At 46.0% G+C, this 13,892-nt stretch overlaps 1 protein-coding gene and 1 long non-coding RNA gene across 17 annotated transcripts in view; one reads left to right on the forward strand and one right to left on the reverse strand.

Annotated features, from left to right (window-relative positions):
• PIEZO2 (piezo type mechanosensitive ion channel component 2) overlaps window positions 1-13,892 on the forward strand; it is a 469,614-nt gene that overhangs the window by 356,733 nt on the left and 98,989 nt on the right. For 9 of the 15 annotated variants that reach the window (XM_053247271.1, XM_053247279.1, XM_053247278.1 and 6 more), the window contains one exon: window positions 13,054-13,137. In XM_053247271.1, coding sequence (XP_053103246.1) covers window positions 13,054-13,137 — 84 coding nt within the window. The remainder of the gene's footprint in view (window positions 1-13,053; window positions 13,138-13,892) is intronic. The other 6 variants (XM_053247272.1, XM_053247285.1, XM_053247275.1 and 3 more) reach the window with 1 other exon arrangement.
• The window catches only part of LOC128323700 (uncharacterized), a 46,477-nt gene that overhangs the window by 3,603 nt on the left and 28,982 nt on the right, over window positions 1-13,892 (reverse strand). Inside the window, exons 2-4 of one of the 2 annotated variants that reach the window (XR_008306433.1) lie at window positions 2,811-2,993; window positions 1,518-1,630; window positions 678-856 (exon numbers count right to left, since the gene is read on the reverse strand). This is a non-coding gene — a long non-coding RNA (uncharacterized LOC128323700). Of the gene's footprint in view, window positions 1-677; window positions 857-1,517; window positions 1,631-2,810; window positions 3,430-13,892 lie in introns of those variants that run through there. The other variant, XR_008306432.1, reaches the window with a different exon arrangement.

Genomic DNA, 13,892 nt, shown 5'->3' on the forward strand with positions numbered 1-13,892 from the left:
AGTGGCTATGCTATTGAATTTGACTCTTTACTTGCCCATGCAGGCAAAAAATATACCCACTCAACTCCTATCCTTGAATAAGAGGTTTCTTCGCTGCTCCAAAAGGACAGTTCCATCTTCTTCCATGCATTCTGGCTATTATTCTAGATACTTCCATGTTCCTAAGCATGATGACGGGATTCGCCCCATCATGAACTTAAGCAAGTTGAACAAATTTGTCAAAATTTCCAAGTTTTGCATGATCTCCCTGCAATCCATTCTTCCACTGTTGTGGGAAGAGAGGTAGTTTGTGTCCCTAGACCTAAAGGATGCCTACTTCCACATCTCCATAGTGCCTTGGCATCACCAGTTCCTACATTTCTGCCTGGGCACAAGGGCGTACCAGTACAAGTTGCTCCCAGTTGGCCTTTGTACTGCCCCTGGAGTTTTTACTAAGTGCATGGTGGTCATCATTGCCTATCTGCGTATACAGGGCATTTCTGTGCTCCCCTCCCTGAATGATTGGCTTATCACGGCTAGAGAGAGGTCTACCCTGTTGTTCAACCTACAACTTGCCATAACTCTCCTGGCAGATCTGGTACTGAGTGCCAATCTGAAGAAATCTGTCCTGACCTCCCAGTGTGCCATTCAGTACATCGCTATGATCCTGGATGCTGGCCAGAAATGTGCATACTTACCTGTAGAATGTACCCAGGCCATTTCCTCCATGGTGATCACTTTCCAGTCTTCCCCCAAGCAACGGGCTCGGTACATCCAACATCTGCTGGGTCTTATTCATGCAACCATGATTGTGGCAAATGCATGCTTGAGGATGCAGAGACTACAACTCTGGCTGCTGTCTGTCTTCCATCCAAACCTAGACAGTCAAAACGAGTGGTTAGTCATTCCAGATAATAGCTTGCAAGGCCTGCTCTGGTGGTCCCTACCTGATTCCCTTTCACAAGGGTTTCCCTTTCAGGAACCGAATCCTATGATATCAGTCACTACCAATGCTTCCATGCAGGGTTGGGGTACTTACTGTGGTTCCCTCAGGTCATGGGGCCGTTAGAACTCCCAGTAGCAGGAGCTCCATATTAACTTCTTGGAACTCCCAGCAGTTTTTCTTGCTTTTAAGGCATTCCTACTGGTTATCCAGGGCCAAGTGGCTCAGGTCCATATTGATAATACTACAGCTATTGCCTATTTGAACCATCAGGGGGGCAGTGTATCCAAATCCCTGAACAACCTTACATTGCATTGTCCTCTGTTCTGTTCTAGGGCAGGCATTGGCCCGAACTCACTAGGGGATGCCTTTCAGCTGCAATGGAAGGACAAACTGCCCTGAGACCTTGGGTTAGGGCGGTATAAAAATGTGCTAAATAAATAAATAAATAAATAACCTCTCCCTCCCCTTCCCACTAATGTCCAGAGTGATGGGGAAGATACTGCAAGAGCACATGCAGTGCATCCTGGTCTGCCCCTGGTGGCCCAGGCAACCCTGTTTCCCAGCTCTCCTTCAGCAATGCAAGAACTCTTACCTTCACCTTCCACGTCAATAGGACCTCCTCACAAGAGATGGGGGTCTGGTCCTCGACCATGCCCTTCAGACCTTCCCGCTAATAGCATGGAAGCTGAACTTTTAGATGAAATTCTGTTAAATGAGAGAAAGGCCTCTATGAGATGGGACTATATGTGCAAATGGAAGCATTTTCACATCCTATGCGTTTGCTAAGGGCTTTGACCCACTCCAGGCTCCACTCCAGGCTACTGCCCTACCTCGCCTCTCTCAAGGGTTTGGGTCTTTCCAACACCTCCCTTAAGGTCCACCTCTCTGCCATCTCAGCTCGCTACCCAGGCTGGGACAGCAAGTTGGTTTTTGTTCACACTGACTCTAAGTGTTTTTTGAAAGGAATTAACCACACACACACACACACCACACACACTAGTGCAGGCACCAGTTGAGCCTTGGAGTCTCTCTCTTGTGCTGTTCACACTTACAGAGGCCTCCTTCAAGCAGCTGTTGTCAGCCTCTGTGAAACTGCTGTGCCTAAAGACTGACTTGCTCATGGCCATCATGTCTGCAAGACATGTAAGTGAGCTCACGGCTGTAAGGGCTGATTATACAAAATGTTACCCGGACAAGGTGGTCCTGTGTCCAGACCCTGCTTTTTGACCAAAGATTGTTTCAGACTTTCATATCAATCAGGACATTATGTTACCTACACTCTTCTGTGACCTATCTACACCTCTTGAGTGTTCTATGCACAGCCTAAATGTCCCCAGGTTCCTCCTCCTATCTCCTGGATCACGCAAAGGTGTTCAGGCATTCTAACAAGCTGTTCATCTCCTATGCAGTAGCTAGTAAAGGTTTCACCATTTCTAGACAAAGATTGTCCAATTGGCTGATGCAACTGATTTTCTTTTGTTATAAGAAGCAAGGCGTCCAGCCGCTCTCTAAAATTTGGGCACATTCCTCTAGGTCCATGGCTACCTCAGGTGCCCACACCTCGGGCATCAGTATGAAGAACATTTGCAAGGCTGCCACCTGGTCCTCGGGCCTTTGGTCCTTTGGCCATCACTAAGCTGTGGATTTGTGTTTTGCTTCAGAGGCCAATTTTGGTCAGGTGGTCTTGAAGAAACTAATGTGACCACTAGCACCCACCTCCTCTTTACGGAAGCTAGTCACTCACCCAGTTGTGAGGAACCATGGATCCCTACAGAGATAAACAGGTTGCTTATCTGTAACTTATTATCTCTGTGGGGATCCATGGTCACTCACAACACCCGACCAGCCATCCCCTCTGCTGGCTTGGCATGAACTGTTTACATACCTAGGCTGCTGTGGCTTGCAGGCTGTCTTCTCTATCTCTCAATGTTGTCAGTCCATTCGCAGCAGCCGATTCAAGAACTGAAGAGGAAGGCGCTCTACCGCTGGTTTTGTAGGCTCCAATACCACTATGCTTTAAAGGGCCAGAGAGCACCTATAGGGACATATAGATTCTTCCACGAGCCTCCTACGCAGGTGCAGAAGACCCAGTTGTGAGTGACCATGGATCCCCACAGAGACCATAAGTTACAGGTAAGCAACCTATTTTTTACATGAGCAAAACATGTTTGTCAATCTCAAGACCTTTACTCCCAGGGCTCTGTGGACGTGATACAAAGGGAGGAGACAAACTTTCTAATAAACAAACACTCAAATTTATTGAAAGAGAATTAAAGTTTGATTAGCAAACTTTGATTAGCAAACTAGCAAAATAAAACACCTATGTAGGGAAATTAGTGGAACAAATTTCTTTTGGATAGTCCACCTACTGGAAAAAGTAATGGCTAAAGTGGCTGACAATCATAGAGACTACAAGAAATAAAATCCTAGAACAGGTTATTCTGAAGGCAAGTGAGGACTGGCAAAGGGATAGAGTAGTGGAGGAAGGAGAGCTTTGGAAGACAGATTGCTAGGGAAAACAGAAAGTGGAGGAGAAGAAATGGGTAGACAGGATGGAACAGGCAAATGAGTGAATTTCTGAATGAACTACAGCTGTGTTTCCCCCAGAGCTGGTGTATTTATTCTGTGACTGTGTAGCAGACACTCATGAGCAATTGGGAGAGTCATGGCTTGGGGAAAGACAGGCACAGGGAGGCTTTGCTTGTATTAGAGAACAGACAGGAAGGATTAGAGAGGACTACATGTGAGCACTGTACGACGTTTGCCACAAGGGATAAGGATGCTGGGAAGAGCATCCGCATGCTTGCATGCAGAAGCTTTCAAGTTCCTTCCCTGGATCTCCAGATAGGGCTGAAAGAGACTCCTGCCTGCAGTCTTGGAGAAGTCACTGCCAGTCTATGTAGACAATACTGAGCTAGATAAACCAGTGGTAGAAGGCTTGGTAGAAGGCAGCTTCCTGTGTTCCTGTGATTTTTAGTAGACTGCTGTGAGGGAAAAAGTTAGCAGAGGGAAAGAGGAGGAAAAAAATTTCTGGAGCTTTCTGTTACCATCTTTGCTCAGATGCATGTGTCCCATCCTGTGACTATGCTACGGGATCTGTGTGGAAAATTAACTGGGTGGGAAATTAACTGGGTGCAAACATGCATACTGCAATGAACTTTTATAAAGTAACTGGAAATCTGTATGCATGTAAAGGCAGGTCAGAGTTAGGGTACCCAATGGGAGTAATGGGTTCAAGATGAGGTTTCTTCAAAAACAAAAGGATCTGGATAGTGGTTGCAACATTCATAACTATTGGGTTCTGTTCCTGCGCAGATCAGCTTTGGGCAGAATTCGTTAGCTCCTCACGACGCCCACAACCGCCATTTGCACATGACTGCAGTACCCCCTAGAGGCGGTTGGGTGTCCCTTTATTCAGTTTCTTTCTGACCACCATAGCGATCAGTCCTCAAAAACAGTTTGCTCCTCAGAGGACAGTTTGTTACTCTTAGATTTAACCTTTTGACTACTGGAAATGGACTTTGATGATTCTTTGGATACTCCTTTGGATTTGGATCTATTTCTGTCTCTCTCCTTGATCGACTACTGGATACGGACTTTGATGATACATTTCGATATTCCTTTGGATTTGGTGCAATCTTGGTCTCCCTTTGACTGCGGAACAGACGACTCCTCTAATCTCCTTTCAGCTTGTAACAAAAACAAATATGAGTGGCTCAGGGAAGTCGGGAAAGGAGAAAACTACTTTCAAGAGGTGCAGCAATTGCCGCAGCAAAATCCCCTCAACAGATGGCCACGCCCTCTGCTTGTTCTGTTTGGGGGAAGCACATGATAGGAAAGCATGTTCCATCTGTATTACCTTTAATAAACAGACGTTAAAAAACCATGAAGCACGTCTGAAGGTATACTTACAGGAAGAAGCTCTTTTGCCCAAGAAAGCTTCCACGGCGTCAACACCGGGTCCTGCACCTAGATTGCAGTCTAAAGTCCCGGCGAAACTAGGGAAGCCCATGACATTGGGCGCCTCGACATCGACCGCTTCAACATTGGGCAGCTTGGCTCCGTTTAAGCAGCTGGAGGGCCTGTGGTCCAGCCCAAAGAGGAAGGGCAAGGCTTCGGCACTGGAGCCACCGCTGAAGAAGCATAAGCGTAGACACAAGGAGCACCATAGCCAGAGTGCTGCACACACCTCTTTGCCTTTGGGCCTACAATCTTTTGAGACACCTCAGTGCCGAGCAGCTTTGTTATCCCCAGCACCTATGCCACACTCCCAGACGCAAACCACTCGACATCGAGAATGCTCGACGTCAAGGGAAACGAACAGAGCCCATCGGGTCCATTTCAGTGTCAAAGACAACCAAGGGTGCTTTGGCATCGAGCCATGCTGACGCATTGGCGGTGGCAACGGATCTGACGGTTGTTATTATATTGGACACGGAACTCGATGTCGACGTTGACATTGAAGACAAACCTGTCTTTGTCGAACTGGTCTATGTCGAGCATGATGTTCCTGAACGGGACACTATAGAGAGATCCCCAGTGACCTCCGTTGGGGCACATCATCATCATCATGTTTATTTGCGGTCATAGACCAAAATTATTGGGGTACATGATCTCACTACTCATTGACTGGCCTGCTTGTTGCATTCGGAGGAAAGTACACCTTCGACGGGGACATTTCCAGGCTTTCAGGACAGCGACATCCAGCCAGGGGTAGTACCATAGACTCCCTCTCTCTCAGCCAGATAGTCGCCAATCAGCGGTCTCTTACCCCATGGGGGTGTGGTGATTCTTTCACGGTGACAAGAGAAGAGTACTCGGCAGCTGGGTTGCAGCCCGTTTATATACCCATGTTACCTCATATTACCAGAGCAGCAAAATCTGCGTGGGAGGTGCTGCAGACCTCAGCATCCACTTCCAAGCATTTGGAAGCTTTGTATCGTATTCAGGAGGAAGAAAAGGTGTACCTTATGCACCACCCTGTGCCAGATTATTTGATGGTAGATTGTGCCACGACATCGAAGGGCAGCAAAAGACATACGACACCTGTGGACAAAGCGGGCCGAAAGCTGGACATGCTGGGAAGATGCACTTATTCCATGGCATGTTTGTCTATTAAAATCGCAAACTACCTAGCATGCTAAACAAAATTCACACATTTGCTATAGGAGGCTTTGTTTGACCAACGAGCATCGCTGGAACCAAGGGAGTTTGTAAGTCAGTGTTTGCTAAAACAACTGCAGCCACCCACCAACAATTGGCAAATGCCAAACATTTGGCTGAATCTGAGTCCGGGACATTAACCTCATCCATTGTTTTAAGGAGGCATGCCTGGTTGAGGGCAACTGGGCTGCAGCAGGACATGAAGGATCATATTGAAATTTTGCCCTTTGATGGAGCAGGACTTTCTCAGACAAAAGTGACAAAAATATGGAACAGTGGAAAAAGTAAAAGATCACGGCACGTTCCTTTATGAATCCACGGTATTCCAACACCAGATACCAACCATACAACCAATATCAGAGAAGACAAGGCTCTTATCGGCAACCTGATAGGCAAAACTTCAAGCGCCCTTATCAGTGCTGCAGTAATAATAACAGAAGACCTTACTACCCCAAGAACAAGGCGACCAGTCTGGGCGTAATAAGGGGGCACCACAATCCAAGCAGCAGCTTTGACATGACAATGCGCTTCTTCAGCACAATATCAACAGCACCCTCGAAATATCAATGAACATCAACACAAGGAACACCATCTCCTTGAATTCTGCCAGAATAACAATCAAACTGGCAAGCCATGCCCAAGCATGGCACCATATAACATCGGACCACTGGCTCTTGTGCATAGTTTCGACGGGCTATGCGCTGGAGTTCAAGGAGTACCCACTGTTTATGGGTGTGAGATACACTCCCAAAACACTGATACTGCGGGAGGAGGTCCAGAAGCTCTTGTTGAAAGAAGCCATATTGCCAGTGCAGTGGGCTCTCAGCCAGATGGGATTTTATTCCCAGTATTTCCAAATCCCCAAAAGCGATGGCGGAATAAGGTCTATAATGGATCTATGTGGCCTGAACCAGTACATCAAAGTGCAGAAGGTAAGGATGACAATGTTGCAAGGCATCCTTCCACTCCTCCACAAGGAGAACTGGATTGCAACACTCGATCTGAAGGATGTATACTTCCATTTCGGCATTCAGGAAAGTCATCGCGAGTATCTCTACTTCACTATGGGGTCTGAAATCTTTCAGTACAATGTGTTGCCCTTCGGCCTAGTCACCGCCCCAAGGGTATTCACAAAGTGTATGGTGGTGATACTCGCCTATCTTAGAACACAAGGTCTGTCAATATACCCTTATTTGAACGACTGGCTTCTGACGGCCAGGACATGGGAGCAATTGCTGGGACACATAAACATAGTTACAGCCCTATTGGACAGCGTAGGCATCCAGATCAGTTGGGAGAAGAGTCGCTCCTGGAATCAGCAAGGTGCCTACAATATATCGCAGCTGGATATGACGGAACAGAAGGCTTATCTGCCGGAGGAACGCTTCAAACACATATGAACACTTACTCACTTTTTTTCAGAAAACTCCCATACAGAAGGCGAGGGCCGTGCAGGTACTGCTTGGCCTGATGGTGTCCTGCACTGCAACAGTCCTGACTTCCGATGCCTCCATGCTCGGCTGGGGAGCCCACCTGACACACCACAGAGTACAAGGTCTTTGGACTCTGAAGGAATCGCTGCTACAGATCAACTTCCTGGAACTCTTAGCGGCATTCAAGGCCTTGGTTGCCTTTCAGGAACAGATTGCTGGACAGACCATCCAATTGCAGATGGACAATACAACAGCCATCGCTTATGTAAACAGGGCAGAACAGTGTTGAGATCATTGTGCAGTCTCAGTCGACAGTTATGGAATTGGTGCATCCCATGCAAAATCTATCCCATTGCATTCATATCAAGGGCACCATGAACTGTTTGGCAGACTCGCTGAGCAGGGATCTGGTGTTAGAGCAGCATGAGTTGGAGCTGAATCCAGCAGTTCTGGAGCAGCTATTTGTGTCGTGGGTAGGGTCAAAGGTGGATATGTTCGCGACGTTCCAAAAAAAAAAAATGCGATCAGTCTTGCTCCAGAATGGGAGTGGGACCAAGGTCCAAAGGCGATGTCTTTCAGTATCAGTGAAGCCAGGAACTGTTTTATGCCTATCCACCAACTCCTCTGCTCCCCAGGGTAGTGGCCAAGTTCCTCCATGACAAAACACAAGCAATTGTAGTTGCATCATGGTGGCCAAGGCAACCATGGTTCACGCAACTACTCAGACTGTTCCAAGGCAGGTTCAAAAGACTCCCTCATTGGACAGATCTGATAACGCAGGACCACAACAGGATGATGCACCCCAGCTTATCTATCTATCTATCTATCTATCTATCTATCTATCTATCTATCTATTTATTTATTTTTACATTTTTATACCGCCTTTCGTTAAAAGAAAACCCCAAGGCGGTTTACAAAAATTAAAAACATACAGTAAAAAGCAGTAAAAACATCAAGCTAAAAACAGGCATAAAAACAAGACAACAGATATTCTGAATCTTACCACGTGGCGGATAGGCTTCTGAAGAAGATACTCCTTAACACCCGGAAAACATCCACTAGACGCAACTATAGGGCGAAGTGGTGCAGATTTTCAGCACATGCCACCTCGGGATATAACCCTAAGGAAGTTAGCCTGAAGGCTGTGCTCCTCTATCTGTCCACTCTAAAGCAAAGTGACCTAGCGAATCCTCTCTAATAAAACGCTTGGTGTCCGTCCGTGGATGGACACCAAGAGTGTGTCCGTGCCTCCCTGGCCTGTTCTGCGCATGCACGGAGCGCATGCGCAGAACAGGGCAAGGGAGACACGACGGCCGGCACCCGGTGGCCATCTTGGGCGGCCAGAAGCAGCCGCCCCGAAGAAGCTGGGTGAGCGGCGCCGGGGAACACTGGCCGCCGCCGCCTTGGCCAGAGGACACCCGCGGCGGCAAGGGAGAGGCCCCAGGAAGCGGAGGGCCCGGCCGGAGCTGCGGGCGGCGGCGGTGGGTGGCGGGCCCGCTGGAGCTGCGGGGGCGGTGGGTGGCGGGCCCGCCGGAGCCCTGGGTGGCCGCCCCGGCCAGAGACAGGGGCCGCGGTGGGTGGCGGGAGGGGGAATGGCGGCGGAGGTCCAGACCCGCCCAGGGAGACGGAGGCCGGGACCGGGGGCCGAGCGAAGGCCGAAGAAAACTAAAAGCAAAAATACAGCCTCCGCCGCTGCCTCCGAAGTCCCACCCTCCCTCCCTCCCTCCCAACTTCTGAAACCACCTTACCCTGGCCCGTGACAGTTGAGCAAAGAAAGTCCTAAATTGAGGAGGGAGAGAGGAGCTCGCAAGCTGTGCTCCTCCCTCTGCAAAGGCTCTGCCCGAACTGGCGCTTGGGACTGAAAGGACGCAAGAGGTGTCCTTTCCGCCCCAAGCGCCAGTTCGGGCAGAGCCTTTGCAGAGGGAGGAGCACTGCTTGCGAGCTCCTCTCTCCCTCCTCAATTTAGGACTTTCTTTGCTCAACTGTCACGGGCCAGGGTAAGGTGGTTTCGGAAGTTGGGAGGGAGGGAGGGTGGGACTTCGGAGGCAGCGGCGGAGGCTGCATTTAAAAAAAAAACAGTAAAAGGGAGAGGAAAAGGCTAGCGCCCGTTATTATAACGGGCTTCAAAACACTAGTGTCTCAATAAAGTTGCATATGGCTGCTATATCAGCGCACCACGATGGGTGGGACAGGAAGAAAGTCTTTACCCACCCAATGTGTAAGGACTTTTTATGAGGAATCAATAACTTGTATCCACCTGTTTGGCTACCGGCAGAAAAGTGGAGTCTCTCTTTGGTGCTCTCGACATTAACAGAACCTCCATTTGAGCCGATGGCTACTCATGACTCTAAAAATGCTCTTTTTAGTGGCAATAACCACAGCAAAGCGTGTGAGTGAGCTAAGAGCACTCTGTATGGATGAACCATACACGAAAATATATCCTGACCATGTCATCATATGCTTAGATCCTGAATTCAGGCCTAAGGTTGTTATGGACTATTATCTAAATGCGAAGGTGGTTCTGCCTACATTTTTTCGCGAACCATTGTCACTGCTGGACTGTGTAATGCATTTGCTAGATGTTAGGAGAGCGCTTCTCTACTATTTAAAGGCCACATTGCATGTTGGTAAGATGCGTCATCTGTTTGTGGACCTGCAAGGGAGATGCAAAGGATACTCACCTACCCACCAAAGGCTCTCCTTTTGGTTGGTGGAATTGATTAAGATGGCATAAGACCAACGGGGGTCAGTCCACCAGGCTCAATTAAGGCACATTCTACTAGGGCTTATGCCACATCTTCGGCACACCTAGTGGGCATTCGATTCAGTGATATCTGTATGGCAGCCACTTGGTCATCTCATCAGACATTTATTGTTTTAATTGTTTTAATGTTGTTTTTAGAATATTGTTTTTAAAATTATTTTTAAATTGCTGTGTTTTAAGTTCTGTTTTGTTTTGTTTTTAACTGACGTTTTATCTTTGTTTTTATCTGGTTGTGAACCACACAGAGACGTAAGTTTTGGGCGGTATAAAATATGTTTAAATAAATAAATAAATTTATATGGCACTATGCCATAAATCTACGGACAGCAGCTGCTGCAAAATTTGGACGGGCAGTCCTAAAAAGGGTGCTACAGTGACTTGCAGCGCACACCCACCACCATCTGGGTTGCTCGTAATTCACCCAATAGTTATGAATGTTGGAACCACTATCCAGATAAACAGGTTGCTTACCTGTAACAGATGATCTGGTAGTGGTTCCATACATTTATAAAAACCGCCTGTCCATCCCCACTGCATATGTGGCAAGCCACTGTTCCATCATGTGCCATGCTGCCTAGTTGGCCATCAAGAAACTGAATAATGGGACGCCCAACCATCATTAGGGGGTACTGCAGTCACGTGCAAATGGTTGCGGGCGTTGCGTGGAGCTAACAAATTCTGCCCAAAGCTGATCTGCACAGGCACAGAACCCAATAGTTATGAATGTATGGAACCACTACCAGATCATCTGTTACAGGTAAGCAACCTGTTTTTAAGTTTATTAAAGACACTTACTAAGTATGCAAGATTAAAGCAGCAGCTGGCAACTCCTTGGGGAGCCAACAGAAGCAGCTAAATACAAGATTCTGATCCTTAAGCAGAGCATTTAATTCCAACAAGTGCCAGTCCAGCTTGAGAAGATCCCAGCATCAGGGGGAGGGGGAAGGAGCTGGGTTGATAGACAAAGCTAAGATAGAGAATGGACCGGGTCTCACGATCAGACTCAGTTTTCTCAAGTGTGCAGTGAGAGCGGGCTAAGCCCCCTCTCCCTGCACATGAGTGGGGAGGGCAGCCAGATCGGTCACCCACATGATTGCTGGCTCCATGACGGCAATTATTATTATTATTATTATTATTATTATTATTATTATTATAAGGTATAATGGGGGTTACAGCAGCCCCATAAGTGCACTTGGGGGGTGCTGGGGTGGCCCAGAGCAAGTGGTGGTGTAGTGCACATAGGGTGCCAGCCACTCCCATGGGTTGCTAACCCAAGGGGGGACAGGGTTCTGTTGTTTCTGAGGTGTTCTGAGTGTAGATTCTCTGGTAGCAAATGAGAGTGGATTCATGGTTTGTATTGAAAATCTCATTTGCTACCAGAGAATCTACACTCAGAACACCTCAGAAACAACAGAACCCTGAACTCCATGGGTTATAAACCCATGGGAGTGGCTGGCACCCTCTGTGTACTACACCACCACTCACTCTGGCCACCCCAGTGCCCCCCAAGTGCAGTTATGGGCTGCTGAAACCTACATGATTCCCTATGGAGAAAAACCTTAAAGATGTGTAAACTTCTGCAAATCACCAAAAATCAGCCCTCTGCCCAAATCCTTTGAAAAAATTCTGGTAGCTTCCTTGCCCGCCTTGGGCACTACCACCAACCCCACACCACTCTAGGTCACCCCTTTCCCCATAATGTGAAGCAATACACCTCCATTATACCTTATGCGTATACTTCAACAATTCACCAAAAACCAGCCCTTTGCCCAATTCCTCTGCAATTTGGGTGGTATTCTCCATCCATTAGGCACTACCACCTCACCCTGCTCTTCCACCCCAGATCCTGCTTTATGCCCCAAATCTGCCCCAAAGACATTAAACCAACAATTCACCAAAAATCAGCCCTTTGCCCAATTCCTCTGCAATTTGGGTGGTAGCCTCTACCCATTAGGCACTTAAATTGAGTAGTACCCCACTGCCTTGCAAGTGGGAGTGGGGTGTAGTTGGCACATGGCAGTTGACAGTTGACACTGTCGAAAAGACATTCAAAATGAATAGAAGAAATGAAAGTGTGTAATGAATCCTCATAAGGATTCATTGAGTGAAAGCTATTATACACCAAAGAATCCGAACACTTGAAAAATAGTGACCACATATTTTGCTCCATAACTCCAATTCTATAAGGGCTTTTTTAAAAAAATTAATAGGACAGATCCAAAACCCGAATCAATTCAAATTGAATCAGCCATGATTTGATTTGTACCCAAATCTAGCCAATGGACTACAGGGGTGATTTGCTTTGTCTCTGAATCGGCTAGATTTGGGTACAAATCAATTTGTATCCAAATCAATTTGCACATCCCTATTAAACATTATACAGTGGACTAATATAACATAAGCAGCTATCTCTAGAAAGCTATAGATAATGAACGAGGGCAGATACTTGGATTGTTTTTGATTTGGCAAAGAGGAATATAGTGAACCATCAAATCAAATGCTTTATTTGATTTGTCTAACCAAAATATTTAGATTCTAAACTTACAGAAGTTGTACCAAATTGTGTGTAGCTCAAAAAATTAACTAATAAGATCATTCTTATGCTTTTTCCTGTTAATTTGACACCATTGTATGTCCTAACTGAATGTGTTTCTGTAGAATTTGCAGGTGACTGAGCTATAGTAAAGAGGATTAAATTATACATGTTGTATTGCATAACTGTAAACTGCTGGTTGATTTTGCTCACTGCTATAATATTGATTTGTCAGTTGGTATAGATGTGGAGTGTGAAGGAGAGGAACCTGTGAAAAAGAAATCCTCAGATGGACCTGGTAAGCGAAGAAGCAAGAAAGGTATTTTTAACAATAATAATAACTAATAACAGAGCACAGCCATATGTTAAACAAGGTAACCCTGAGAGTTAATATATGCTGTAGAATTTCCTTACAAATATATCTCAAGAGTCACAGCTCTGCTGGCATGAAACAATTCAGGCTAGAAACATCCACCAATTTGACTCTGAAGAGCTGTCCAACTAGATAAACTAACTTCAGCTACTGTTTTATGTTTAGAGTTGCTGCATTTGTTAAACATTTTTCATCCCAGCTACATTTTGAAATTTTTTTTTTTAAAGTTTATTTTATTTTCATTTATTTTAAATATTAGTATGTCTCAGCTGCTTCAGCATCTTGTAAACAGAAGTCAGCTGACTACAATATATGAATTAAATAAACTGTAGTATGTAGCTTTTGAATAACTGAAAAATGAAATTAGAATGCTATAGAACTAAATGAAAAATTTAAAAAGACTATCATTTGATCATAGAGAATATTCGTATGTAAAAATTACATACTCTGAAGTCACCTAACCTATCTATCTATCTATCTATCTATCTATCTATCTATCTATCTATCTATTTATTTATTTATATACAGCCCTTCCTAACATGGCTGAAAGGGCAGTTGACACTCAAATCAGAAATACTCAACAATTAAAATCATAAACCAATTAAAAGCAGAATAAAATTGCAATTAAAACTAAATATCATTAAAAGCCAGGCTAAAATGTTGGGTCTTTATGACTCACCTGAAGACCTCGAAGGAAGATA

Source organism: Hemicordylus capensis, chromosome 4 (genome assembly GCF_027244095.1).
Source record: "Hemicordylus capensis ecotype Gifberg chromosome 4, rHemCap1.1.pri, whole genome shotgun sequence".
In the NCBI taxonomy this organism is placed as follows: Eukaryota; Metazoa; Chordata; class Lepidosauria; order Squamata; family Cordylidae; genus Hemicordylus; species Hemicordylus capensis.